At 42.2% G+C, this 27,293-nt stretch overlaps 1 protein-coding gene across 1 annotated transcript in view; it reads left to right on the top strand.

The window, feature by feature from the left end:
* The window catches only part of MPHOSPH8 (M-phase phosphoprotein 8), a gene marked incomplete at its 3' end in the record, with an annotated part of 1,147,086 nt that overhangs the window by 237,446 nt on the left and 882,347 nt on the right, over window positions 1-27,293 (top strand). Inside the window, 1 exon segment of the mRNA XM_044072830.1 lies at window positions 17,137-17,262. Within this exon segment, the coding sequence (XP_043928765.1) occupies window positions 17,137-17,262 (126 nt within the window).

Below are 27,293 nucleotides of genomic sequence, written 5' to 3'. Positions count from 1 at the left end.
CTAGTCTGGTCATGGACATTCCAATTGGTGTATTGTACTCAATAATGGGTCTGATAAGGGAAGAGTAGAGGGGCACCACTACATCCTTAGATTTTCGTGCTAACACTTCCATGATCAGATGGGTCACATAGAATGATTTTCTAACCACCTTGTCAAGATGGTTATCAAAGTAAAGCTATCTACTTGGGTCCCCAGATCCCTTATTATTTCTTCAAATTTCTGGGGGTTACCTCCTATGTGGTAGTTCGCGGGTACTCCGTTTTTTCCCAAGTGGATTACTACACATTTTTTTAGCATTTAGCTTGAGACCATGGCTTTGACACCATGTATCAGTCTCATTTAGGCCTTTCTGGAGGATATCCATGTCGGCCGGAGACTCTATTATAGCACCCAGTTTGCAGTTGTCCGCAAACTTGGTCAGCCACAGCCCTTCAGTGCTTGCATGTACTTCTGAGAAGTATATGCCAAACAGGAGGGGCCCCAGGACAGAGCCCTGAGGCACACCGCTCGTTACTTGTCTGGATTCGGACATAGATCCTGCTACTCTTACTTTGTGGGATCTGTCTGAGAGCCAGTTTGCGATCCATCTTGTGACCTAAGGGTTTATGCCCAGGTTGGTGAGTTTATCAATAATACCCAAATGGGGAATGGTGTCAAATGCTTTAGCAAGGTCAAGGTAAGCCGTGTGTACCTCCTTTATGTTATCTATAGCCTGTGTAACTGTCTCAAAGAAGTCCACCAGGTTCAGGAGGCATGATCTGCCCTTGACGAAGGCGAACTGTGTGGGGTCAAGTGTTTGGAGGTTCCCAATCTCCCCATTTATGAGTTCCATAATGATTTGCTCGATTGCTTTGCAGATCAGACGGGTCAGGCTTATTGGTCGGTAGTTCCCAGGGTCCGTTTTGGGCCCACCCTTGTGCAGCGGAACCACCGATGCTGTGCGCCATTCTATGGGCACATACCCTGTCGAGAGGCTGAGACTGAACAGGGTATTCAGATGCGGTGTTAATTCATTTTGGAGCTCGCGTATGAGACAGGCCGGGACACCATCTTGTCCCATGGAGGCAGTGTTTTTAACTTTAGATAGAGCGTTATTAACCAACGTATCGGTAATAATTGGAGTTACACAATTCCCTGGAATAGTAATAGGCCCTGCAGGTGGTGAGTGGGGGGGGGGGGGTAGAAATTTGCTCTGAACCGGTCAGGCAAGATTTTGGCACTGTCATTGGGATCAGTGTATTTTGTTCCATTTTGTACTAGTTCAGAACAGACCTGAGCTTTGCAGTTTAGGTTTTTGACGTAACCATAGAAGGCCTTATGGTTATCCTTGGCAACTTTCTTTTCAAAATTGGCTTTAGTTGACTTGATGAGGGCCCTCAATTTCTTAACTAATGCTGATCAGGAATGATTTTTCTACTTGAGATTTGGCCTTTTTTTTGTACAAGTCTCCTCCTTTTATTGTATAGTTTGCTTATGGCCGGGGTGTACCATACTGGTTTCTTCTTGCTTCAGGAAGGAGTCTTGGTTTTATTTGGGATAGCACGGTCCATGCTGTCCTTAAGATGTATATGAAGTGCCCTGGTGTAGGATTCTGCATCCTGGATATTATCCTTCTGCAAGGGAATAGTGAAGCTTTCTACTTCTGACACAAGTAGTTTGAAGTTTGCTTTGGAAAAGGTTTTTTACGATGGGTTTCTTTGACTAGCGGAGGTGGAGGGGTGAGGATGTCCAGGGTTATCAGTTTGTGGTCTGATCTGACCAGAGAGGGAGTGTTAATGGGTGTGGTACAATGGGCGCCCATATTTGTGGTGACTAAATGCATTATGTTGTCCCCTCTAGTGGGAGAACATACCAGATGTTCATCGTGCTTCAGTCATTACTCTTGGGTTATCCTGCTGGCAGGCTACCCTCAGTTGGCCTGAATTCCAAAGTCTTGGTCCGGTGTCGGTTGCTGTCGCCTCTTCCCTGACGTCAGTACGCCAGGGGTGTAAAAGATGCAGCCAACGCCATTTTCTTCAGTCTTTATTGCCGCTCGGTGCCCGAAGCAGAAGCAGTTCGCAAGTGCCATTTGGCTGACTCCTCAGATTTTTGTGTTAAAATTTCAAATCCGAAGTCTTCTATAAAGCTAAGTACCCCATTGGGGAAACTTTTTTTCTTGCTGCAGACCGATGTCAGAAAAAGTAAATAATTGTATTTCTTGTGGAAAGCAAATAGCTCATAGGACTTTCATTCTTACTGTATTCCTTGCCTAGGCCCTGATCACAACGTTTCAGGTTGTCATTTTTGTGCTAGATTTAATCAACGCACTATTAAGCGTCAGTATGGTTTTGCTTTACACTATTTTGGACGCCGGTTTAATTATCCAGAAATGTCGTCGGATAGCCATCCCGAGAACAGGAGTTCACAAAAAACACAAAGAAAAGGACAAAGATAAACAACCGAGGCCCAAAACCGACGAAGCTTCTAAGCCAGTCGCTGGTTCTCAGTGAGGCGCCTTCGCATCCCGTGACGCCCGCTACTTTAGAGTCGCAGGCCGCTACCGACTCCCACGTGGAGTCGGTCATGCTGATGGAAACTCAAGGTATTGGAGCCTCGGATACTATTCCCTCAGATAGGTCCGGAGCTGCTGAGCAGACACTGGCTTGTGAGGGTGTATTCAGACCTAAACATCTTTACATTAAACCGACTTCAGCTTCACAGGCCAAGACTAAAGCACCTAAAGGAAAGAAACAAACTCAAGAGCCACGTGGACAGGCCTCTATGCCCAAAAAACAGATGCTCAAAATGGCCGAAGACTTGATTACCTTGATCAGGGGTTCCCATCCCCCTCCTGATAAGAGGCCTAGGCAAGAGACTGACTATGAATCTTCAGATCAAGTTTCTATTTCTTCTGATTCCTCTTCTGACCAGGAATATTCTCATCCCCCCTATGAGGATTCTGATGCCTAAGAATCTATACCTTCAGCTTCTCCTCCAGAGGACTATTCTTTTCAAGAAACCTTGCATACCATAAGGGAGCATTTCCACTGGGAGAGCCAAAATTTTTCAGAATCTAAAAAAAGGCTCAGAGATTTCCTTTTACTATCTCAACACAGCCCTCTAGCCATTCCACATGTGTTAGACATTGTAGATTGTGTTTTCGGAGTGTAGTCTTACCCCTGACTCCTTACCTCCAGCTCCTGTTAAGCCTGATAGATATTACAGGGTTCCTGACACTCATAAATTCATTTTAAAACCCGTGCTGCAGACCCAGAGACTATTTCACAGGGTCCCAAAGGAGTTAAGGCTTCGGCTGCAAAAAACCCTACCCCCTCTGACAGAGATTCTAGGGCACTGGATAGATGGGAAAAAAAGTTTACACATCTGCTACCTTGGCTATAAGGGCCTTAAACTGTCAGTTTCATATGCTCAAATATCAGCAACATGTCATGGCATTGCTTAAACAGAAAATGTTGTTAAACTCTGAATGTGCAGAAAACAAGGAAATGCACTATTTCTTGCATGCAGCTGAACAAATTGGAAAGCATACTTTGCAATATGGTTTTGATTCTTTGGAGGCCTGCTGAAGGGCCGCATTTACGGGTTCTGTAATTAGGAGGCATGCTTGGTTAAAGGAACAAAATCTGCTTGATCATGTGAAAGTTAAATTATTAGGTGCATCTTTACAGCATGATACTTTATTTGGTGTTCTCATTAACCCCGACTATCGTCTCATGGCGCCTCTGTGGTTAACACCAAGCACGCTCTGAGATGGTAGTAATTACATGCTGTTACACCTAAGTGCCTTCTGCCAGCGCAAGTAACTTTGCATGCATATTTTATCTCCAATGTTGAAAATTAAGTTGAAAATGTAACTGAACTTTGTCAGTTACCTTGTCAACTTAAGTTTCAACATGGAGTTGCAAGGTCTTCATATTTGACTTTAATTAGAAAATCGACTTGCAACGCACCTGTATTTGTGTCTCAACAGCAAGCCGATTTAGTGTAAACAAGAAACTGAAACTGCCTCCCTTTTCACAGCCATTATTACTGCAGAATAATATACAACATTACGTATGAACATCCATCCTTACAGAAATAGCAACATTTGTTGTATTTACTCTAACTTAGTTCTAAAATGAGTTTTGGTTGCCTACCATTGCTTTAAGTATCAGCTTACAAGACACTTTCTTTGCTCCGTCATCCCCAGTCCAATGGAACGCACTTTTGATTCGTATATTTAGAAGTTGAAAAACTATGCAGCACCATTGCTAGGACATTCACATTCTTTATTCTTTAAAATTTTTAATAATAACAATAACTGGTATACAGGCAGGTAAATCCCAGCATTCAGCCTAGTAGTACATAAACGTAGCAGCCTGCTCACTTAATCTCTTTATCATACTATGCCCTGCCCACTAGCACTTACCCAATCATTGCCTCCCTCCTGTTTGTTTATGACTATACACAGTTTTAATGGACACTAGCTACTTGAACTAAAGTTTATGTGACTAAGGCTGAATAAAGGGATTCCAAAAGTAGCAGGACTGTGGGGCAATAATCTTTCGGATTAAAAAAAAGTTTGAAGTCCCTTGTTCGTCTGCCTCCTTCTGACAGAGGAATCATTGAGGACGGAGCCATATATAGGCGATGGAAGCAGCAGGAGCGAACTGAGCAACTATGTGATGTGATCCCCTTCCTCTCAGCTACAACCATGGCTGAAAACACCGGCTTAGAAAACCATTGCATCAAGAATAAGGGCCAGAATGTTGAGGTAATAAGGCTGGGATGGGAAAATAGACAATGCTAAGCTGTGGCCACAAAAGTCTAAATAGGACAGTGGTGGCCTGTGTGTGTGTGTGTGTGTGTGTGTGTGTGTGTGTGTGTGTGTGTGTGTGTGTATATGAGAGAGCGAACGGTAAAGGAATGAATGAAGACTGTGTGTATGAAACGTAAAGGTGCCTGCTTGTATGTATGAGAGAGCGAATGGTAAAGGGATGCATGGAGAGTGTGTGTGTATGAGGATAGAAAGAAAAATAGGAAAACACTTTTTTTATTTACAATTAACTTGAATGAATTAGATACTGTCCTATGGTTAGTATATTTTGAAGTTTCCACAAATTACTTGCTCTTCCATCTTTCTATTTATAAAAAATATTGCTAGGTCTGATGGAACATTAGTTTATTTAAAATTATATTACTAATTGCATTCTGTATTATTTGAGGTTTTACTAACTGGTGGTTAACAGTTTTGACAAGAACTTTCTTACTACATTTGACATTGATGGGATAAGCAATGAGTCGGTGTCTGTTTCCTAAATACTTGTTTTGGCTTCCAGTTCAAACTTCTGTTACAAAGAAGTGATTAAGAGTCAGTAAGGCATATGGAGTGTTTAAATACTTGAAATTATGTTAAAATGGTCTGGCATATAGATGTTTATAAATCAGCTTTTTGCATTTTGTATTTGCATGCCAGTAATGTACATCCTTTGCAGGTTAAAAAAAAACATATGAAAGGTCAAGCTGTGTGCCTTTTCAGATTATTATTTTTTCTGATTAAAAATGGTTGGTATATTATACTATATTATGTACCTGACTACATATACAGTATACATTTTCAGATCTACATTTAGCAAGCATACTGGTTATATTGGCCAATAATTGAATGGGTCTTTGCCTGGTTTTAATATAGTAATTATTAATGATTCCTTACAAGAGAGTAGTATATAAGATGCATTCCTGTAGTATTGGAAGAAATGCCAATGTCTAGAGGGAGGGGGGTCATTGCTGTCAAAATGAGAGATCAGAGCTTCATGGTTTCAAAGCAAGAGGTTCATAGTAAATCTTCAGGTACATACATTCTGACTTTACTGCTAAAAGTTTTATATCTGAGGGAGTAGTGAGTATACTGGAGTTGTAATGGACTTGTTGAAATAGATCCATCAACTCCATTGCTTTCAGACAGAATTGCATGGTTTCAGCTGTGGGGGAAGAGTCTAAAGGAGGCAGATTTGTTATTACTTATTAAGAACTTCACATTAAATATGCTAGTCTTAACTATGTACAACAAGTAAATAAATATGACTCGATCAAGGAGCAATGGCTTTCATGCAAAGCTGGGAGCAAGAATCTGCCAATACATGTTTAGCAAGCCCAATGTGTGCAGTCCTTCAGGAAACCCCCACTTTTATGTAAAGGGACAAAGAACTTAACTTCACTTAGTGCCTAACAAGATAATAAAACAGGTAGAAAATTACCACACTAAACATAAATTATATTATGATAATTATGAATGAAGTCAAATTGCAGTATCTGCATTTTCCTCCACTTTTTTCCTCATCTCTCTTCAGAAACCTTTACCATCATCATCATCAGCAGCAGCATGTTACCAAAAAGAAGATAAAAATAGATAGTTTAATTATACATAGTGTTGGATTCCAGGTTTGCTATTCAGGAGGACAGGCTAGAAATGGTGTGGGAAATGCGATGAGGGAGAGGCTTCAGAATGCAGTGAGGGATGTCATCAGAAGTAGTGACATATTTATGGCAGACTCCAGTGTAATGACAGAGCAGTATTCATAATCAGCCTATACCCCACAGCAGGGTTGTGATAGAGGGGAAGACATTACATTCAGACAGCAGTTGTAAGACCTACTACACAAGCAGAACAGGAATTGGCGTTGGCAGAATTGTTGACTGCAATCCATGACCTGAATGTACATATCTGGAGAGGCAGAGCAGGATAGGAGGACTCCCTGGGTACACATGGATGGGACAACAGAAATAAAGGATAGCCCATTCTAGACTTTTGTCTGGTAAATGACTTGATGGTAGGCAACACATGGTTCAGAAAGACAGTCACAAAATCACATACAAAAGTGGATAACATGCAGCTCAAGTAGACTTTCTTCTAGTGAGGAAAGGGCACTGGTTCTCCTGAATAATATAAACTGAAACAGTCTTCTCTACTGAGTAATGCTGGGGAATGTTACTGAAGGGTAGTTTGGGGAAATATTTCATTCAGGTGCGTGTGCATACATCAAGAAATTTATTGAAGGGGTCACTTGGGTGTGCTTCATTTTGGTGATTGCACATACTAGGAAATACTACTGAAGGGGAGTTTGGGTAAATGTTTCATTTTGGTGATTATGCATACCTCAACATTTTACTGAAGGGATCAATTGGGTGAGTGTTTGATTCTGGTGCATGTGTCTACCTGGACATACTAATGAAGATGTTGCTTGGTGAAATAATTCATTGAATATCAAGGAAGTGCTTCTGCATACATGGTCAGACTGCCACAACATGTTTGGGTGGGATGAAAGGCTGAGTGAGATATATTATATTATTGATTTTTGGCATAGCTCACCCAAATATTTTGGTCAATATTGCTGCCTTTTTCACTGCTGTGTCTTATTCTAACTCAAGGGATGATTGGGCAAGATAAAATGATTTACTACTTTTGGATCAGCAGGTAATTTAAATATTTCTGACTTTGTCATTTCTGTTTATGATTATACTCAGTGTTTGTCTCAGTGACATAAATGTTATTACTGGCACAAAAGTACTAGCATGGAGCAATCATATATTTTTGGCAAAATTCCTGGCTCTGTGGGTCATGTGTGGAAGGGCTCAGTAATTTCTAAGTGTTATACTGTTTGACTGAATGACTCTGGTCTTCTCCTATCTGTGTTACATAACAGCTGCACAATGTAATATAATGAATGCCTACTCAACAGGTTATGTGCAGCAATTATCACCTGTGTGTCAGCATGCATACCTTTGCAGTAATGAAAGGAAGGTCATTATCACATTAGCAATACGTGCAGTTACAATATAGTGGTTAGTCATTATCACTTTTCTGGGAAAAGGTTCAGCTGCTGTCACTGTTATTCACATAAGTAGAAATCGTTATCACTTTGATGAATGCAAAAGCCAGGTTGTGTTATTTCTCTGCTTGGAGTCATTGCAAGCAACCCCCCTCATTCTTCATCAACTGCCTACCCTCCTAAACCCCTGATTTTTTTCTTGCTGTGTATATGTATATCTATGTATACAATCTATTATATATATATATATATGTATATAAAAGGCATGTGTATATGGATATATGTATGTACATAATGTACTTGCACATATATATATATATATATATATATATATATATATATATATATAGTGGTCAAACGCATATATATATATATATCTATGGGTCTACCTGAAAACGCTGAAATTGCAGATCGCCAACAACGAGAACACCGACACCGGAAGATCGACAACGGAGAAGACTGACAGTTGAGAATCCCGATGCTGAGAACATCATGTTAAGGTAAGTGTGCGATAGGGACGGACGTTAGGGTCTGGGTGTGGGTAAGGTAAGTGTGTGATATAGACGGACGTTTGGGTAGGGTGCGGGTCAGGTAAGTGTGCAATAGTGATGCAGTTAAGGTTTAGGGGCGGGTTAAGTGAGTTTTGGGGTTAGGGTGCGGGTAAGATAAGTGTGCGTTAGTGACGGACCTTAGGGTTAAGGTTTGGGTTAAGGTTAGTGCATAGATAGTTGTGTATGTAAGGTTTAGTGTAGGTTTGTAAGGTTTTTGGTGTGCTTGTGTTGTGTGTGTTTTTCGGGAAAGGTATTTGTTTTGTTTATTGTTGGGATTTTGGTTTGTCGGGCATGTGAAGTTTCGTGTTTTTGAACTTTTTTTTTCGTTTTTTTCGTGTCGGTTATTTCGTTGTCTGTGTTTTGGTGTGTCGGTGTTATCAGGTAGAGCCATATATATATATATATATATATATATATATATATATATATATATATATATATATATATATATATATATATATATATAGATATATATATATATATATCTATACTTTTGGTGGTTGTGTATCTCAACATTTTCCTGAAGTGATCATTTGGGTGAATGTTTCATTTAGAGATGTGTATAACGTGTAGTAATGAAGATGTTGGTAGGGGAAATAATTCATTTTTGTACCATGGAAGTGCTTGTGCATACCGGTCATGGGTGGAAATTAGGTGGTAGGAGAAAGGGCTCAGTAACATCCAAGTGTTATACTATTTTGACTTATAGTGTTATAGTATTTCTACTGAATGATAATGAATGCCTCTGCATTCCACACTAACATGTATTAGAACACGCTAATGCAAGACCTGTGTGTATGTGTACCTCTGCAGCATCATCACCATTAATGTACCTTATGAAAAGAATAATGCCCCTGTGGATAGGAGTGAAGATTTGGATGGTCTAACCAGGTAATGCATTATGATATACATATATGTGTACTCTACCAATCGATCTGTCTAACATCAGTAGTAATCTGCTTGCATTTTCTTTCCTGTGCAGGCTTGCCCACCTTCTGACACTGACATGGCTTCACGAGCAGGAGAACGACAAGTGATAGTGTGGGTATGTGGCCATTCCTACATTCACTGGGCTGCCAGCCATGCCTCCATAACTGAAAACCAGTACAACTTGAGCTTCCCCACAGCCAGTGTGAAGGTATACTGGATTGCAAGAACAGGTATGCATTGGAGCGGAGTACTGCAGTGGTTGGAAGAGAAATGTTCCATCTACCCTGAGCCCGACATCCTTGTGCTGCACATTGGAGGGAATGATGTCATCAGTCAACCACTCAGAAGGTGTTATCAGGTAGAGCAATTTTTGAACACCTGCAGTCGTGGTGGCCACGTTGTCATTTTGTGTGGTTTGACATAATTCCTCGACAGATATGGAAAACAGCAAATAGTCATCGGGCAGCTCACAAGGCCAGACATTTACAGAATGGGTTCATGCATGGCTTGATGCACATGGTCGGTGTATCTACAATCTGTCATGACAGCATCCCTGCAGAAGATGTTCAACTGTTCAGAAGGGATGGTGTTTACCTAACTGAGGAGGGCATTGTGTTGTTTTTGACTGACCTCCACAATGGCGTGAGGAGAGCTATGCAGGATTGGTAACATGCAGCTTGTGAGAAGAATGGAAGACAACCATGACCAAGTAGGGATCAGTATGGTAAGTAAAACTCTATTATGAAATGTGTTGTGTAGAATATATTTTTCTGAGTTTGGCAAATAACTGTGTTAAGGAGCAGGTGTAGATGCTGAGAAAGAACAACTGTTTCTATCACGTACAATCTAATATGTCAGTAACCATCCTGCAATACTTCTTTTTTTATTCTGCTTAGCATTGTCACCTCACAGCAAGAGGTTCTCCGGTTTGATCCTTGGCTGGGGTGCCTTCTGTGCGGAGTCTGCATGTCCTCCCTGTGGTTGCGTGGGTTTCCTCCGGGTGCTCTGGTTTCCTCCTACATCCCAAAGACATGCTGCAGGTGGATTGGACACTCTAAATTGGCCCTAGGTGTGTGTGTGTGTGTGTGTGTGTGTGTGTGTGTGTGTGTGTGTGTGTGTGTGTGCGCGCCTTCTGTGGAAGGTTGGGTGCCGGGCTGACAACTCGACACTGTAAAACTCCACTGCCAATCATGAGTGGACAGGTGATCCGCTGTGGCGACCCCTAACCGGGAAAAAGCCGAAAGAAGAAGATCAGGTATGTATAAAATTTATATGACAGGAAGGGCTTACTAATACAGAATTTGATCCCTTAAGTCCATTGCTGAATGGACACATGTAAAGAGAAAAGGTATAGGTAAGGCAGACTGCTGACACTAAAGGAGGTCGTGAGACTGCAGTGGTATCAGCTGTCTGAGTGGGTAGCTAGGACAGCTATCAGACAAATCAGATGGCCTTGCCTGCAACTGAAGTCCCATGCCTGTCCTGGGTTCATTAGTGGAGTGGTGGTCCTTACCTTGCTTTTTCTTTTTACATGTACCCATTCAGCAGTATGTTAGCTATACCAAGAATGTGTATATTTACAATCATATGTGTCTACATGGTAAAACAACTACTTCTGAATGCTGTACACATGTACATATATCAGTTTTTTTAGGACTCGGGTTATAGAAATTATGATTTTTTTCATATTTTGGTAAATAACTTTGCAAGGGAGCATGTCAGTGTGCCAAGTAATACCCCATTTTGAAGACAGTATTGCTGGTTCCAGCATGGTAAAAGAATTGAGCCTGTATATTTTACACACGTGCAGATATCAAAGTTTGTTTCAGACTTGGGTTATGGAAATTGATTTTTTTTCATATTTTGGTAAATAACTTTGCAAGGGAGCATGTCAGTGTGCCAAGTAATACCTCATTTTGAAGACAGCGATACTCCTTACAACATGGGAAAAAAACTGTGTCTGTGCACTTTACACATGTACAGATATCACAGTTTGTTTAGTCTTGTACGATTATGAAAATTATACATTTACAATACTTCTCATTATTATGCCCATATCTTTACAAGGGAGCATGGTGATCACACAAGTGATACATCATTTTGAAGCGGACATTCAGATGCACAGCTTCTACACTAATATGTAGGATCTGTCTGTTACAGGTGATGAGATATTACACTTTATCAATTATGAGAAATAATATATTAATCATATTTCTGTGAATATGTCAAGAAAGGAGCATCCCACAGTAATGGTTAAGGTATCTTTTTAAAGCTGACATTCATACTAACAAATTCAATTCAAATTGTATTGGTCTGCTTGGTACATTGACCAAGATATTGTGCTTTGCTTTTCCAAAAAGGTAAAAAATATGCACAATATCAACAATCCTTGCCAAATATTTCATATTGACTTTGATATGCACTGTCAGTATTTACACTGTTGGAAAGGTCAGTGTCTGCTGAGCAACTTTCGTGTTTACATTTTTAGTCTAGCTCTTATAGTTAGATTTATGAACATTTGTTTTCTGTATGGTATTACAAATGGATTTTCTGAAAATGAACTCAGGCTGCACTGTTGTTCCTATGGTGGAATTAAGCAGGCAGCTTTTTCTGCGCAGCTCCGTAGTGAATGAGTTAAGGCAGAAGAGGTGTTAAAGAAAATGGAGGACAAAGCTAAATCTATGCAAACTGTCAAAGATTTTTTTACAAGTACAGCCACCTAGGTTTAGTAGACACTGGCTTACAAAGAATTGGTCCTTTCCTGTGTCAGACAGACCTCAAAGGGGCAGATCCAGACACCCTAGAGGCAGATCCCAGGCGCAAGGTTCATACAGGTCAAAGCACTGGGGTGCTTCTACCTCCAAAGTTGGAGAAGACAAATCACATCCTTACAGGAAACCGTCCCAATGACTTATCTCCTGGCAGCACCCTTAGGGGGAAAATTAGCACTTTTTTCTCAAAATTGGCACATTATAACCCAGGACAAGTGGGTTCTAAATATCGTGTCACAAGGCTACAAGTTCCATTTCCATACCCTGCCAAAGGCAAACGGCTGGCCAGATCTGCCAAAAAATCAATGGGCAGAGGCACAAAAACAAGTCTCATCCCTCATGGACATGGGGGCCATTCAACAAGTACCAGAGCAAGAGCAGGGACAAGGATTTTACTCGACTGTTCTTGGTACCCAGAAAGGACAAGGCCTGGAAACCAATACTGGACCTGTCTATTCTGAACACATTGCTGGATATACCAAAATTCAAGATGTTGAATTTGCAGCAGCTTCTGCCCATGCTGGGCAAGAACACTTGGCTTGTGCCTTTAGACCTAAAAGAGGCATACCTGCATGTCCCAATCAGACAATCATGCAGAAGACACCTCAGATTCAAGGCTGGCTCAATGCATTACCTATTCTCTGCACTGCCCTTTGGCTTATCTACTGTGTGCCCAGGGTCTTTACAAAGTGCCTGGCACCAGTAATTGCATTCTGCAGACAGAGGAATACAAATATATCCTTACTTGGACGACTGTCTAATTAAAGCAGAGAACAAGGACATTCTTCTTCAGCATCTGGCGTTTGTGAAAAGACTTCTAACATGCCTAGGGTACACAGTCAACGAAAAGAAATCAAAACTAGTACCCTCTCAAGAGAGAACATTCCTGGGTGCAAGCTTAAATACAACTGCCCAGATGGCTTATCTCACGCCAGACAAACAAAGGCAACTGACTACCTATTGCAAAATGTTGGCAACAAAGTTCCAGTTATCTGCAAGAAAAATTCTGCAGGCTTTGGACTTCATGGCATCCTGCATCCTAATTCCATATGCAAGACTGCATATGAGGAAACTTCAATGGTACCTAAAAAGTGTTTGGACTCAACATTGCCACAGCCTGGAGACAATGATTACTCTCATTCCCTGCCTGCAACAGGAGTTTCGATGGTGAATGAAGGCTTGTCACCAGTACAAGGGACAGCCATTCACATTACCCCCAGTTAGGCAGACACTAACGACGGATGCATCAGATTATGCCTGGGGGGCCCACATGGCAGGAAGATGCATTCAGGGCACATGGTCCTCAAACCAAATGCAGCTACATATCAATCAAAAAGAGATGCTAGCTGTTCAAAATACCCTGACAGCCTTCAAGGACTTACTTCATACGGGACAAGTACTGATAGACAGACAACACCATGGTCATGTGGTATATAAACAAGCAGGGGGGCATACATTCTTACCCCCTTTGCAGACTAGCCATGACTTTGTGGGACACAGCATTGACTTTCCAAGTACATCTGCAGGCACAATTCCTGCCAGGAAAGGAAAATACTCTGGCAGACGAACTAAGCAGAAACCTCATGGATCCCCACGAGTGGCAGCTGGATCCACAAGCCTTCAGCATGATAACAAGGAAATGGGGATGCCCGGACATAGATCTGTTTGCCTCCCCTTACAACTACCAACTAAAAAGATTCTGCACAAGGACTTATCACACACAAGCATGGAAAATGGACGCCCTATCCTTCAGCTGGAAAAACCTATCAGTATATGCCTTTCCTCCACTGCCAGTCCCTCCCCAAGTTACTCCGAAAGTTCAGACATGAGAAGCCAAAGATGATGCTGATTGCCCCAGACTGGCCCCGTCAGTACTGGTATCCAATCCTAAGGACCTTGTCTCAATGCCCAGCTCGGACCTTACCTCAAATACCCAATCTGCTGTCCCAGCAAAAACAATCAGATCCTGCACAGCCATCTCAGGACTTTAAACCTGGCAGCATGGCGGATAATGTAATCATACAAAACACACTTCTCAGTAAAGCTGTGATGGATGGCATTTTGGAAGCCAGAAGGCCTAGTACTAGAAAATCTTATGCTGGAAAATGGAAGAGAGTCTGTGCTTGGAACCAGGCACAAGGAACTGATGCAGCTCTAACAGATTTTGCAATACTTAACTGAGATGCTGGACAAAGGCCTATCTTTTTCATCAATTAAAATTCATGCCTCTGCCATTTCGGCTCATTACAATACAGAGCCACCAATCTTTTCTCATCCTTTATTAAAGCAGTACCTCAGAGGAGCCACAAATTTAAGGCCTCCAAGGAGATCACCAATACCTGCATGGAACCTCAGCTATGTCTTGGAAAAACTCACCCTGCCTCCTTTTGAACCAACTGCTACTGCTGATATAAAGTTTTTATCTTGGAAAAAAGCGCTGCTCCTAGCAATAACTTCTGCAGGACGAGTTTCAGAGCTACAGGCACTCATGGCTGTGGAACCTTTTATCATGTTTTATCCAGACAGGGTTTCTCTGAGGACAAACCCGACATTTATGCCTAAAGTGGTGTCCAGTGTGGCTGTTAACCAAACTATTCATCTGACAACTTTTTATCCAAATCCGGAGAACAAGGGGGAGAGAATTCTGCATTCCTTGGATGTACACAGACAGCTTAGATTCTACTAGGACAGAACCAAAGTTTTCAGGAAGACAGAGCAATTACTAGTGGCATATGTGGCAGGATCACAAGGAAACGCCATCTCAAAGCAGACTATTTCAAAGTGGATAGGCCACTGCATTCGTTTCTGCTATTTTCAACATGGCAAGCCAGTGCCTATGGGCATTTGGCCACATTCAACCAGAGCTGCAGCCACTTCAGCAGCCTTTCTCAGGGGAGTACCAACCAAAGACATTTTAGAGGCTGCTACTTGGAGTTCAGTGCACACCTTTATAAAGCACTATCATCTGCCACTCTACTCTAAATCCAGGGCAGGCTTTGCCACTGCATTTCTGCAGGGCCTCATAGCCGCTCCTAATGCTGTTTAGCTCCAGCCTCCCAACCATAGCTTTGAGACTCTGCACAAATGTAATGACTGCAACAGTGAAACACGAAGAACATAGTACAGTTGTGTACACTTAAGATAAATGTATATGTTTGAGTGTATTCACTGTTGCAGTCCAGGTTACCCACCCGCCATCCCCCTTTTTTTCTGCTGGAACTTCTCTTTCCTTCTGTGATTTATACAACCTATGTGGTGTATTTGCTTGTAGATGAAGGTAAAGTTTATATTGGTGCATGTATTTTATTTATATATATATATATATATATATGTATATATATATATATATATATCTATATATATATATATATATATATATATATATATATATATATATATATATATATGCATATATATATATATATATATATATATATATATAAATATAAATTTTGGCTACCTTTTTAGGGGGCACCTGACATCTGTGGCAAAAAAAACTGAAGAAAATGGCGTCTGCTGCTTCTTTTATACCCTTGATGTCAGGGAAGGGGCGACAACAGCTGACGCAGGACCCAGGACTTTGGAATTCAGGCCGACTGAGGGCAACCTGCCAGCAGGATTACCCAAATGTAATGACTGCAACAGTGAATGCACTCTAACACCTACATTTATGGTAAGTGTACGCAACTGTACTTTGTATTCAGCCTGCTTAGTATTTAAAAGGCATTTATCACCTTATCCCATGAAAGACTGAATCAGAGTGGTTCCTTGGGTGGTAAGATGAGTAATGTACTGGATAGGCAGTAGTTTGCAGGATGTTATAGAAAATGGAGTTAACAGAAATCAGAGAAGTCAGTAGCAGAAGCAAACCTTTATATTGTAAAAGTGACCCTGTATAAATCTTGGAAGGAATTTTTTTATTTTTTGCTGGTGATGCATACCTTTGTAACATGATCGGTGTCTCGGAGATGAAATTTGACAAGACTGATGGAATAATGCAAAGGTTAATGTCTTAAATTCACCAGTGCGTCTGGGAAACAAAGTCCAGAAAGAATATGTAGTTGGATGGGGAGAATGTAGTAGCACTAAAAGAGGAAATGAGCCTGCTTGGGGTTAGCCAAGAAATCGTCAAAATTCTGATGGAATAGTGAGATGTGCAGAATGAAACTTTACCAACAGAAAATGAGGATTAATTCCTACATTTGAACTCTTTGTAAGTAGATCTTAGATCTCTGTTTTATTAGCTTGATGGCAGATAGTATAGACTCTTCAGAGAAGGACATTGAAAGTGCTGTGCAAGTTGTATCAGAATTATTTGTAAAGGGGATATTAAAAGAGTTTTAAGTGTATATGGTATTGCGGAAATGAGATGGAGTCCTCAAAAGAATCTGTAAACTCATTGCAAACACCTTTGTTGTTAATGCTTAAGCAAGATCTGCATGTTTCAGAAAAAATGTTAAACCAGGAGGTCACAGTTTTAGGAAAGGGCAGTGGGTAATTGGACAGCCTTCATAAACGGGTGGTAGTATTAGAAATAGCAGATTAATTCAGAAATGTATGTGACCGTTATTAAAAGGATAGAGTTAAACTTTTAGGTCAGACTGGATGAACTATGCAGCCCTTGCCTTACTATCAAAAACGTCTACCTTTTAAGGTTCAGGCTATGTGCTAGAGATATTCTGCACAGCGTGTTCAAGTTTTTGTGTATGTATGACTTTGTGGTAAAAACTACTAATTGGTTCCCCATTTGATTGGTATAGTATTTCACTAAGTTCTGGCTGCCTGCACTGCTGCATTGTCTTTTATGAATCCTGGACACTAACACAGGTAAACAGAACCACATACCGTTTTCTTGTACAGGATATAGTTGTCAAGTTATGTAGACTTCAGAGTCAGTTTCTGTGATCAGTGTTTATTCTGAAAGCATTTTGCTTGCTCTTCAGTGAGGTGTTGATTAACCAAATGTTTTTAAATCTGGAAGTGTTTTAAAGTGTTGCTTATCCTATTACAACATTCTTGGAAGTTTGAAAATAAGATCTCAAAAATGTTTTTTTTTTTTTTTTCTTTTTAACATAGATGCTAAACAGCAAGTTCTTAGCCTGGGACTAGATTTGCAGTTAGAGTGGATGAAGCTAGAGAGCTTCCAGAAGCATATAGATGGTGAAGATGAAGTGCTTTCAACAACAGAAACCATTTCAAACAGTAAGTTTTAAGCTGCACAGTACGTCAGCAGATTTATAATTGGTTATTTTAGTAAAATGGGACCAGCAGGTGTTACTTGAAGTGGGGTCTGTTACATCATTACAACAAATTAGCTTGCTCTTACTTTTTATCTATTTTGTGCTGATCTGTGTTTAAGCAATTTCCCCGTTGCTGTATGGCAGTGTCAGCCCTACAGTGAGCAGCCCTTTTGCCACTACCTTTTACCAGAACATATAAAAAAGCTTGGCCCATCACATTTTCAGGTCTGGATGATTCAAAACATTTCTGCAATTTTTCTTCCATCTGTTTGCTGTGTAAATACCAACGTTTTTTGCATGTATAATTATACTGTTTTAATGATATAATGTGCTTAACATGTCTTTTCTGATCTGATGTCATCTCCATATAAGGTTTCCAGTAATACTATATATTTTTATTGGGCAGAATATTTGATATTCAAAATTATTTACTTTGATCACAAAAGCCAGATGATTAGAAGTGACTTTATTCTTCTGTATCTTTTTTTTTTCCCTTCCATTCATGCTGACCATCCAAATCTCACCTCTGTCAGTCATAAGCCCATTAGTACTCCTGCTACGGATGTGACATTGTATGATTCTGGTGGAGGGGCTGCTTTGTTTGTTGTCCAAGTAATCCTCCTGGACACAAGTGCCCCTTTTGAAAGGTGAACAGGAGCAGTGGAAGTGAAAATTGAGGGCATCAAAGTCAGGACTACAGGATGAAGCTCATTGACAACCTTAACCTTCTGAACGAGAGTTCTAGACTGTGAAGGTGGCATTGTGGGAATCTCAACCAGACCGTGGAGGTGGTTTGTGTCTTTCCCAGCATCGTACAATGAGGAAATTTCTGTGTGAAGCCACTATCCTGTAGGCTGATGTGAGCACCTCTGTCACTGCAGGACCTTGCACACGTGTGTGTCTGTGACTGCACTATGATGGCTACCATAACTGCCTTGGCAGTTCCATGTCCATATCCCCAGTCCTGGGTATGACAGAGGTGTGCAAGCTTCTCCTTGTGTGGCAAAGATCAGCCAAGCAGAGCTTCTCCCAAATAGTTGAGCTGGTGTTGACAGCTTACTCCCATCTTTCTCTGCCAGGCTATTCCAAGGCCTGAATTGTTATTCTAGCTTGGTTGTGTGTGGGTTATAGGGTAGGGTGATATCTCCCCCACACACAAACACACACACACACTGCACATAGCAGGTCAGTTATGTTCATTTTACTTAAAGAAATATGCTTTGAAGTAATTCCTAACATCCATAATGAAATAGAGTGCTGTTATTAAGAAGCAGCAGTCTAAGGGGTAGGGATGTCAGAAGCTTCTGCCTGTTTTTGACCCTGTATAGAAGGATGGAGCCCTGTTTGTGATGCAGGTAAGCTGAATTTGATTAACAGACTTGATCTCCGATGAGTCGGCTGAGGGTGATAGAGAACCAGTTTTACAGCACACCTATCCTTGGGGGGGGGGGGGGGTCTTTACAGCCAAAGATTAGAAATGATTGGTAGATTTCAGGGATGTTAGTATAGGTGGGTTTGCAGATGCAGTGCATATTGGGAAGTGGATGGAACATTGTATGGGTCATTCCAAAAAAACCTTCCACAGCTGTCAGTTTTGTGCCATACTTGAATGCTTCGATCTTGTGTCTGCAGATGCCCCCCCCCCCCCGACATACACACCCACAAAGGATTTTTACAATTTGCAGGGCTTAAGTCTGAAGGGCAAAGTCAAACAAGGGTCAGGGAAGCTAGAAAAGATGTTTGCGGAGGAGATCTAGGATTCGGCCAATCAATGATGGATGCAGTAAGAACTGACAATTAAAAAAAAAAAAAAAAAAAAAGAATCTGTTAGCATTTCAGATTACAAGAAGTTGCACCATAATAGGAAGCAGTTTAAAGGTGTACCCAGGGGAGCCTTGTATAGTGATACAAGTACTTGTGTCATTAGTAAGTAAGCAAGTCATTCTTCCCAACCTTTTGATAAATTGAGAAAGGATTGTGGAAAAGTATTTTAATGTCGTGGAGCCACATGGAAATTTCCATGAAATAATGCTTTTCCCTGTCTCAGTGTCTTGGATAGAAGGTCCACAACATTACTTACAGGAAGCAACTGCAAAGGTTTCCCCATTATTTGTTTCCACTTGTGTGGGTTATCCAGTGCATAAAATGAAATTATCCCTTTTATCCCAGGAGTTTAAACCCAATATTAGAATAGTCAGTTGTCTAGTCCCCCCACCCTGTCAACACACACACACACCAGAACCTCAGAATGGCATTTTTTCCTGTAGGTTCTGTGACAGAAATGCTGATGTTCTTCGTGTTTCACTGTTGCAGTCATCACATTTGGGTTATCTGCCTGCAGGTAGCCCTCAACCGGCCTGAATACCAGAGTCTTCGGATTTCTGCGTTGAATGCTGTCTCCTCTTCCATGTCAGGTCGTCAGGGGTATAAAACATGCAGCCGATGCCATTACATCAGTTTTTCTTGCCCTGCAGTGCCCGAAGCAGAAGCAGTTCACAAGTGCCGGTCGTCCGACTCCGAAATTTTCGTTTTCGAGTTTCAGATCCGAAGTCTTCAAAAAAGATAAGTACCCCATTGGGGTTTATTTTTCTTGCTCCAACCAGTGTCAGTAAAAGTTAACAATTGTCTTACCTGTGGAAAGCAAATATCTCCTAGAGATTTTCATTCGTACTGCATCCCGTGTTTAGGCCCAGACAACGACGTCCCTTGCTGTCTGTTTTGTGCCTTGTTCAACCCCTGAACTATTCGTCGTCGGGCTATCTTTGCAGCCAATTACTTTCGTACTCTGTCTCAGCTTCGTTAAGACATCCGACTACGATCTTCTGAAAAAATGTAAGGATAAAGACAGAGACAGACTGCATAGGTCCAAAACTGACAATGACTCTTCCGTTAAGCTAGTCACCAGTCTGCCGGTACTCAGTGAGGTGCTTTTGCAGCCCCTGATACCCACTACTTCAGATTCGCAGGCCTCTACTGAGACCCATTTGGAGTCCGGTATGCCACTTGATGCTTCTTCGACTATGGAACATGCGGATGTCTCTACCTTTAGATGGGTCCGGAGCCGCTGTGCAGGCACTGGCTTCTGAGCGTGTATTCAGGCCTACAGACTTGCATTTTAAAGAGACACCATTGATATTCATCGTGTTTCACTGTTGCAGTCATGACTGTAGGGTTCTCCCCTGCAGGCAGGCAGCCCTCGGTCGGCCAGAATCCCAAAGTCTGGGTCCGGCGTCGGCTGTTCAACCATGCTCCCTGACGTCAGAGCGCCAGGAGTACAAAGCTGACAGCCGACGCCATCTTCTCCAGTCTTTCTTGCCGTGCAGTGATAGCAGTTCGCAAGTGCCGGTCGGCTGACTCCTGATGATTTTTTCTGATAAACTTCAGTCCGAAGATTTTCTTCTCCACTCAAAGCTAAGTACCCCGTTGGGGAAACTTTTTTCTTGCTCCACTCCGATGTCAGAAAAAGTTAATAATTGTATTTCATGTGGGAAGCAAATACCTCATAAGGATTTTCATTCTTACTGTATTCCTTGCTTAGGCCCTGACCACGACGTAGCTAGTTGTCGGTTTTGTGCTAGATTCAATCAACGTGCTATTAAGTGAAGGTACGATTTTGCTTTTCATTACTTCGGTAGGCGCTTTAACTGCAAAATGTCATCGGATACGGTTCCGGCTACCGGAGTTCACAAACGTCGCAAGGATAAAGACAGGCCTCCGAGGTCCAAATCTGATGATAGTGCACAAGCGGAGCCAGCTTCCGGTTCGGCCGTCGTCAGTGAGGCGCTTTTGCAGCCCCTGTCGTCAGCCATTTCAGAACCGATGGCCGAAACAGACTCTCATGAGGAGCCAACCAGGCCTTTAAATATTTCTATTGCAGGACCTTCGGACAATGCTCCTTCGGATGGGTCTGGAGCCGCTGTGCAGGTACCGGCATCCGAAGGGGTTTTCAGGCCTACTCAGCTTCTAATAAAGGCAAAGCCAAAGACTCCTTCTAAATCAAAGACTGCAACACAGGCCTCTTCTGAACCGGCTCCCAAGTCACAGAAACAGTTACTCAAGATAGCGGAGGATTTACTTACTATGATTAGGGGTTCACATCCCCCTCCAGATAAAAGGCCAAGGCAGGATGTTTATTATGATTCCTCTGATCAGGCTTCTGTTTCCTCAGTTTCTTCTTCTGACCAGGAATATTCTTTCCCTCCTTATGAGGATTCTGATGCTGAGGAATCCATTCCTTCAGCTTCTCCCCCTGAGAATTTCTCTTTTGGGGAAACCTTGCATGAAATGAGGGAACATTTCCACTGGGAAGGACAGGAGTATTCGGAATCTAAGAAAAGACTGAGGGATTTTCTTCTTCTTCCCCAACATAGACCCCTGGCTATTCCTCCTGTTTTGGATATTGTGGATGATGCCTTTTCGGAGGCTAACTTAACCCCTGACTCTTTTCCTCCTGCTCCTGTTAAGCCTGATGGGTTCCTGATTCCCACCAGTTTTTATACAAGAACCCTTCTGCTGACCCTGAAACCATTTCTCAGGGTCCTAAGGGAGTTAAGGCCGCTTCTGCCAAAAATCCCATTCCTACTGAAAAGGATTCTCGATCCTTAGAAAGATGGGGCAAAAAAGTGTACACTTTTGCTACTTTGTCCATTAGGGCTTTAAACTGTCAGTTTCATATGCTGAAATACCAGCAATTTCTCTTGTCTGTTTTAAAACAAAAGCTTACTTCCATTTCTGCCTGTGCAGATGATAAGGAATTACATGACTTATTGCATGCCACTGAACAAGTTGGGAAGCATGGTTTGCACTGTGGATTTGATGCCTTGGAGGCTTCTTGTAGGGCTGCTGCCTCCGGCACAGTCATTAGAAGGCATGCATGGCTAAAGGAACAAAATTTGCCTGAACAAGTAAAGGCTAAATTATTGGATGCTCCTGTTCAGCATAATGTTTTGTTTGGATCAAAAGCTGAAGAGGTGATTAAAAAGATGGAGGATAAGGCGAAATCCATGCAAACAGTTAAAGATTTCTTACAAGTACAGCCACCTAGATTTAGCAGAAATTGGCCTTCAAAAAATTGGTCCTTTCCCACTTCAGACAGGCCTCAGAGGGGTAGATATAGATGCTCCAGAGGAAGGCCTCAAACACAAGCTTCTTATAGACCAAGACAGTGGACTGCTTCCACCCCTAGGGGAGGAGAGGACAGGTCACAAACTCAAAGGAAACAAACTCAATGACTCCCTCTGTTGGGCTATAGGAACTTCTTGCCTGGAAGCCCCTCTCGGAGGAAAACTCTCTCTTTTATCAAAATTGGACTCAAATAACCCAAGACAAGTGGGTTTTGGATGTGGTTTTAAGAGGTTACAAATTCCATTTTCATACCTTGCCAAGGCCAAGCGGATGGCCAGACCTTCCAAAACATCAATGGACGGAGGCCTTAAACCAGGTGGAAGCTCTTTTGGCTATGAATGCCATAGAACTGGTTCCCCTTTCAGAGATGGGAAAAGGTTTTTACTCAAGGCTCTTTCTAGTCCCCAGGAAGCAAAACTCATGGAGACCCATTCTGGATCTGTCGGTCTTGAACACCTTTCTAGAGATTCCAAAATTCAAGATGCTTACTCTACAGCAGCTACTTCCAATGCTGTCCAAAGATTGCATGGATGGTAACTTTGGATTTAAAGGAAGGCATATTTACACATTCCCATCAGGCAGGATCGCAGAAAATACCTCTGGTTCAAGGCCGGATCGAGGCACTTTCAATTCTCTGCGCTGCCCTTTGGATTGTCTACTGCGCCCAGGGTCTTCACCAAATGCCTGGCTCCAGTAGTAGCTTACTGCAGACTCAAGGGAATTCAAATTTACCCTTATCTGGACGATTGTCTAATTCAGGCAGACAGTAAGGATGTCTTACTCCAGCATCTAGAATTTGTACAGAACCTCCTCAAGTTCCTGGGATTCTCTGTAAACATAAAAAAGTCAAATTTGACACCATCACAACAGATAACTTTTCTGGGTGCTCTTCTAAACACCACAACCCAGATGGCATTTCTGACATCCGAAAAACAATTACAGCTGGCTTCAACTTTCAAAACCTTGGCAACTTTAACTCAACTATCTGCAAGGAAATTCCTGCAGGCTTTGGGTTACATGGCCTCCTGCATCCTTCTCGTACCATATGCAAGACTACACATGAGGAAAATACAATGGTACCTAAAAAGTGTATGGTTTCAGCATTGCCACAGTTTAGACATACTGATCTCCGTCCTTCATTGCCTTCAAAAGGAATTTCTTTGGTGGTCCAGGGCATGTTCTCTAAACAAAGGGAAACCCTTCCGTCTGCCTCCTGCCACTCAGTTTCTAACCAAGGACGCCTCGGATTATGCTTGGGGAGCCCATTTTCAGGGCAACTGTCTGCAGGGCCTTTGGACAAAGGATCAGAAGCACCTGCATATCAATTTAAAGGAAATGTTAGCCGTTCAGAAAGCTCTTTTGGCCTTCAGGAATCTTTTACAACCAGGACAACTACTAATACGGACAGACAACACCACAGTTATGTGGTACATAAACAAGCAAGGGGGATCTCATTCCTACCCCTTTGCAGACTAGCCATGGATCTATGGAACACAGCTCTAGCTTGCAATCTGGATCTTCAAGCTCAGTTTCTACCAGGGAAACAAAACTTCCTGGCAGACAGTCTGAGCAGAAACCTTTCGGATCCACACGAGTGGATGCTGGACACCAAAATATTCAGGATGATAACAGCAGTCTGGGGATGTCCTCACATAGACCTCTTTGCATCCCATCTCAATCATCAACTACAGAATTTTTGCACCAGGACTTTCCACAGAGAAGCTTGGAAAGTGGATGCCCTGTCATTCAGTTGGAGGAACCTCTCGGGATATGCCTTTCCGCCTCTTCCTCTTCTTCCACGGGTCTTATTGAAGATAAAACAGGACAAGCCCAAGATGATAATCTTGCTGGCTCCAAATTGGCCTCAGCAGTTTTGGTATCCAACTCTAAAAAACCTATGTCTGGAGCCCCCTTGGGTTTTACCTCAGTCTCCGAAACTTCTGTCCCAACATCAGGGTCAGGTTCTACACTCTCATGTCAGAACTCTCAGCCTGGCGGTTTGGTTAATCCAGGGCCTTTGATTTCTTCTTTCCTACCCAAGCAGGTTATGGATGTCATTTTAGAAGCCAGACGTCCTAGCACTAGAAAATCTTATGCAGGAAAATGGAAAAGATTTTGTTCCTGGATGCAGGCTCAGGATTCTGATCCTCTTCTTCCTAACATTACCTTAATTTTACTTTACTTGACAGATCTCTTACATAAGAGTCTCTCTTTCTCTTCCATTAAGATACATGCCTCTGCTATTTCTGCTCATTATAATACAGACCCTCCCATCTTTTCCCACCAGCTCATGAGACAGTTTCTCAGAGGAGCTAAGAACTTAAGACCTCCTAGATCTCCTCCCATTCCTGCTTGGGATCTCAACTATGTTTTGGTAAAACTAACCTTGCCTCCTTTTGAGCCTGCTGCCTCTTCTGACATCAAGTTTTTATCTTGGAAGACAGCTATCTTGTTAGCCCTAACCTCTGCCAGGAGAGTTTCAGAATTACAAGCTCTTATGGCTGTGGAACCTTATGTTATTTTTCATCAAGACAGGGTATCTTTGAGGACTAATCCTACCTTCATGACTAAGGTGTTCCAAAGTGGCTTTAAATCAAACTATCCACTTGCCAACCTTTTTCCCCACTCCTCAAAATAAAGGGGAAAGGATCTTACATTCCTTGGATGTACACAGACAGCTACGTTTTTACCTGGACAGAACCATGGACATCAGAAAATCAGAACAATTGTTTGTTTCTTATGCTTCAAGTTCCCAAGGTAAAGCCATTTCAAAACAGACCATTTCTAATTGGATTGCTCATGGAATCAGATTTTGTTATTCACACCATGGAAAGCAAATCCCAGGGAGTATACGGACTCATTCTACCAGAGCGGCTGCCACTTCTGCGGCCTTCCTCAGGGGAGTTCCTACCAAAGACATTTTGGAAGCTGCAACTTGGAGTTCAGTGCATACTTTTTCTAAGCACTACAATCTACCTCTCTATTCTAAGTCTAGGGCAGGCTTTGCCTCTGCAGTCTTGCAGGGCCTTCTAAGCCGCCCCTTCTTCTTTATGACCACCTCCCTTTCTTTCAGCTTTGGGATTCTGCCCTACAGACATGACTGCAACAGTGAAACACGATGAACATAGTACAGTTGTGTACACCTACCATAAATGTAGATGTTCGAGTGTCTTCACTGTTGCAGTCTGGGTTTCCCTCCCTCCTGTCCCCTCTTATTTTTACTTTTGTGTAGTTCGTTTTCTCACCATTCTTCTGAGGTGTATTTGCAAAGGTTATGTGATCTTTTTCATTTTGTGTCTCCTGACATCTGGGGCAAGAAAAACTGGAGAAGATGGCGTCGGCTGTCAGCTTTGTACTCCTGGTGCTCTGACGTCAGGGTGCATGGTTGAACAGCCGACGCCGAACCCAGACTTTGGGATTCTGGCCGACCGAGGGCTGCCTGCCGGCAGGGGAGAACCCTACAGTCATGACTGCAACAGTGAAGACACTTGAACATCTACATTTATGGTAGGTGTATACAACTGTACTTTTTCTTCCAGGCCTAAAACTAGCACCACGCCTAGAAAACCGACGACCAAACTGCAGACTCAGGCCCATATGCTTAAAAACAAATGCTTAGAATGGCTGAAGACCTTATTACCTTAATTAAGGGAAGCCAGCCTTCCCCCTCTAAGAGACCTGGAACTGATTTTCTTTCTGATTCTTCTGACCAGGAATCTGATATTTCTGCTCCTTCTGATTACCAGGATTTGCTCTTTTCTACTTATGAGGATTCTGATGCAGAGGAGTCTATTCCCTGTGTTTCCCCTCCAGAAGATTTTTCTTTCGGTGAAACCTTGTACACACTTGGGGAGCATTTCCGCTGGGAAGGCCAGGATTTCTCTGACTCCAAAAAGAGGCTTATGGAATTGTTACTCCTCCCTCAACACAGGCCTTTAGCTCTCTCTCCTGTTCTGGACATTGTAGATGCCTTCTTGGAATCTAGCCTTTTCCCAGACACTTTACCTCCAGCTCCCAGAAAACCTGATCGGTATTCCAGAGTACCTGACTCTCACAAGTTCCTATTCAAGAATCCCTCTGCGGATCCAGAGACCATTTCCCAAGGACCAAAAGGCATTAAGACTACTGCTGCCAAAAATCCTACCCTTCCTGATAGAGATTCTAGAGCCTTAGACAGATGGGGTAAGAAGGTACACACTTTTGCTTCTTTGGCCATTAGGGCTTTAAATTGCCAGTTTCATATGTTAAAGTATCAGCAGCATGTTATGGGTCTACTTAAACAGAAAATGATGTTGATTCCTGACTGTACTGAACACAAAGAATTACAGGATTTAATGCATTCTGCAGAGCAAGTTAGTAAGAATACTTTGCAATGTGGTTTTGACGCTTTAGAAGCATCTTTCAGAGCTGCTGTCACTGAGTCTGTACTTAGAAGGCATGCTTGGTTTAAGGAACAAAACTTGCCAGATCATGTAAAAGCTAAATTACTGGATGCTCCCTTAAACCAAGACCACCTTTTTGACAACAAAGCAGAAGTCCTCTAAAGGATGGAAGAAAAAGCTAAATTTATGCAAACTGCTAAAAGATTTCCTAAAAGTACAGCCTCCCAGATTCAGTAGGCATTGGCCTTCAAAGAACTGGTCCTTTCCAGTCCAAACCCAGGAATAGCAGACCACCTAGGCAACAGTCTCAGGCTACACACAGACCTAAGCAGTGGGTGGCTCCACCTCCAAAGCAGGGAGTAGTAAGCAACCACCCTACAGAAAAATGGCACAATGACTTAACCTTAACCTTTCCAAGCCCTGCTCTTCTACCTGCTCCCTTGGGAGGAAAACTCGCCATGCATGCAAAAAACTGGGAACTCATTAC

The sequence above is a fragment of the Protopterus annectens genome, chromosome 5.part1 (assembly GCF_019279795.1).
Source record: "Protopterus annectens isolate FY-2018-M chromosome 5.part1, PAN1.0, whole genome shotgun sequence".
NCBI lineage: Eukaryota > Metazoa > Chordata > Ceratodontiformes > Protopteridae > Protopterus > Protopterus annectens.
This window is presented reverse-complemented; position numbering and strand designations above follow the sequence as displayed.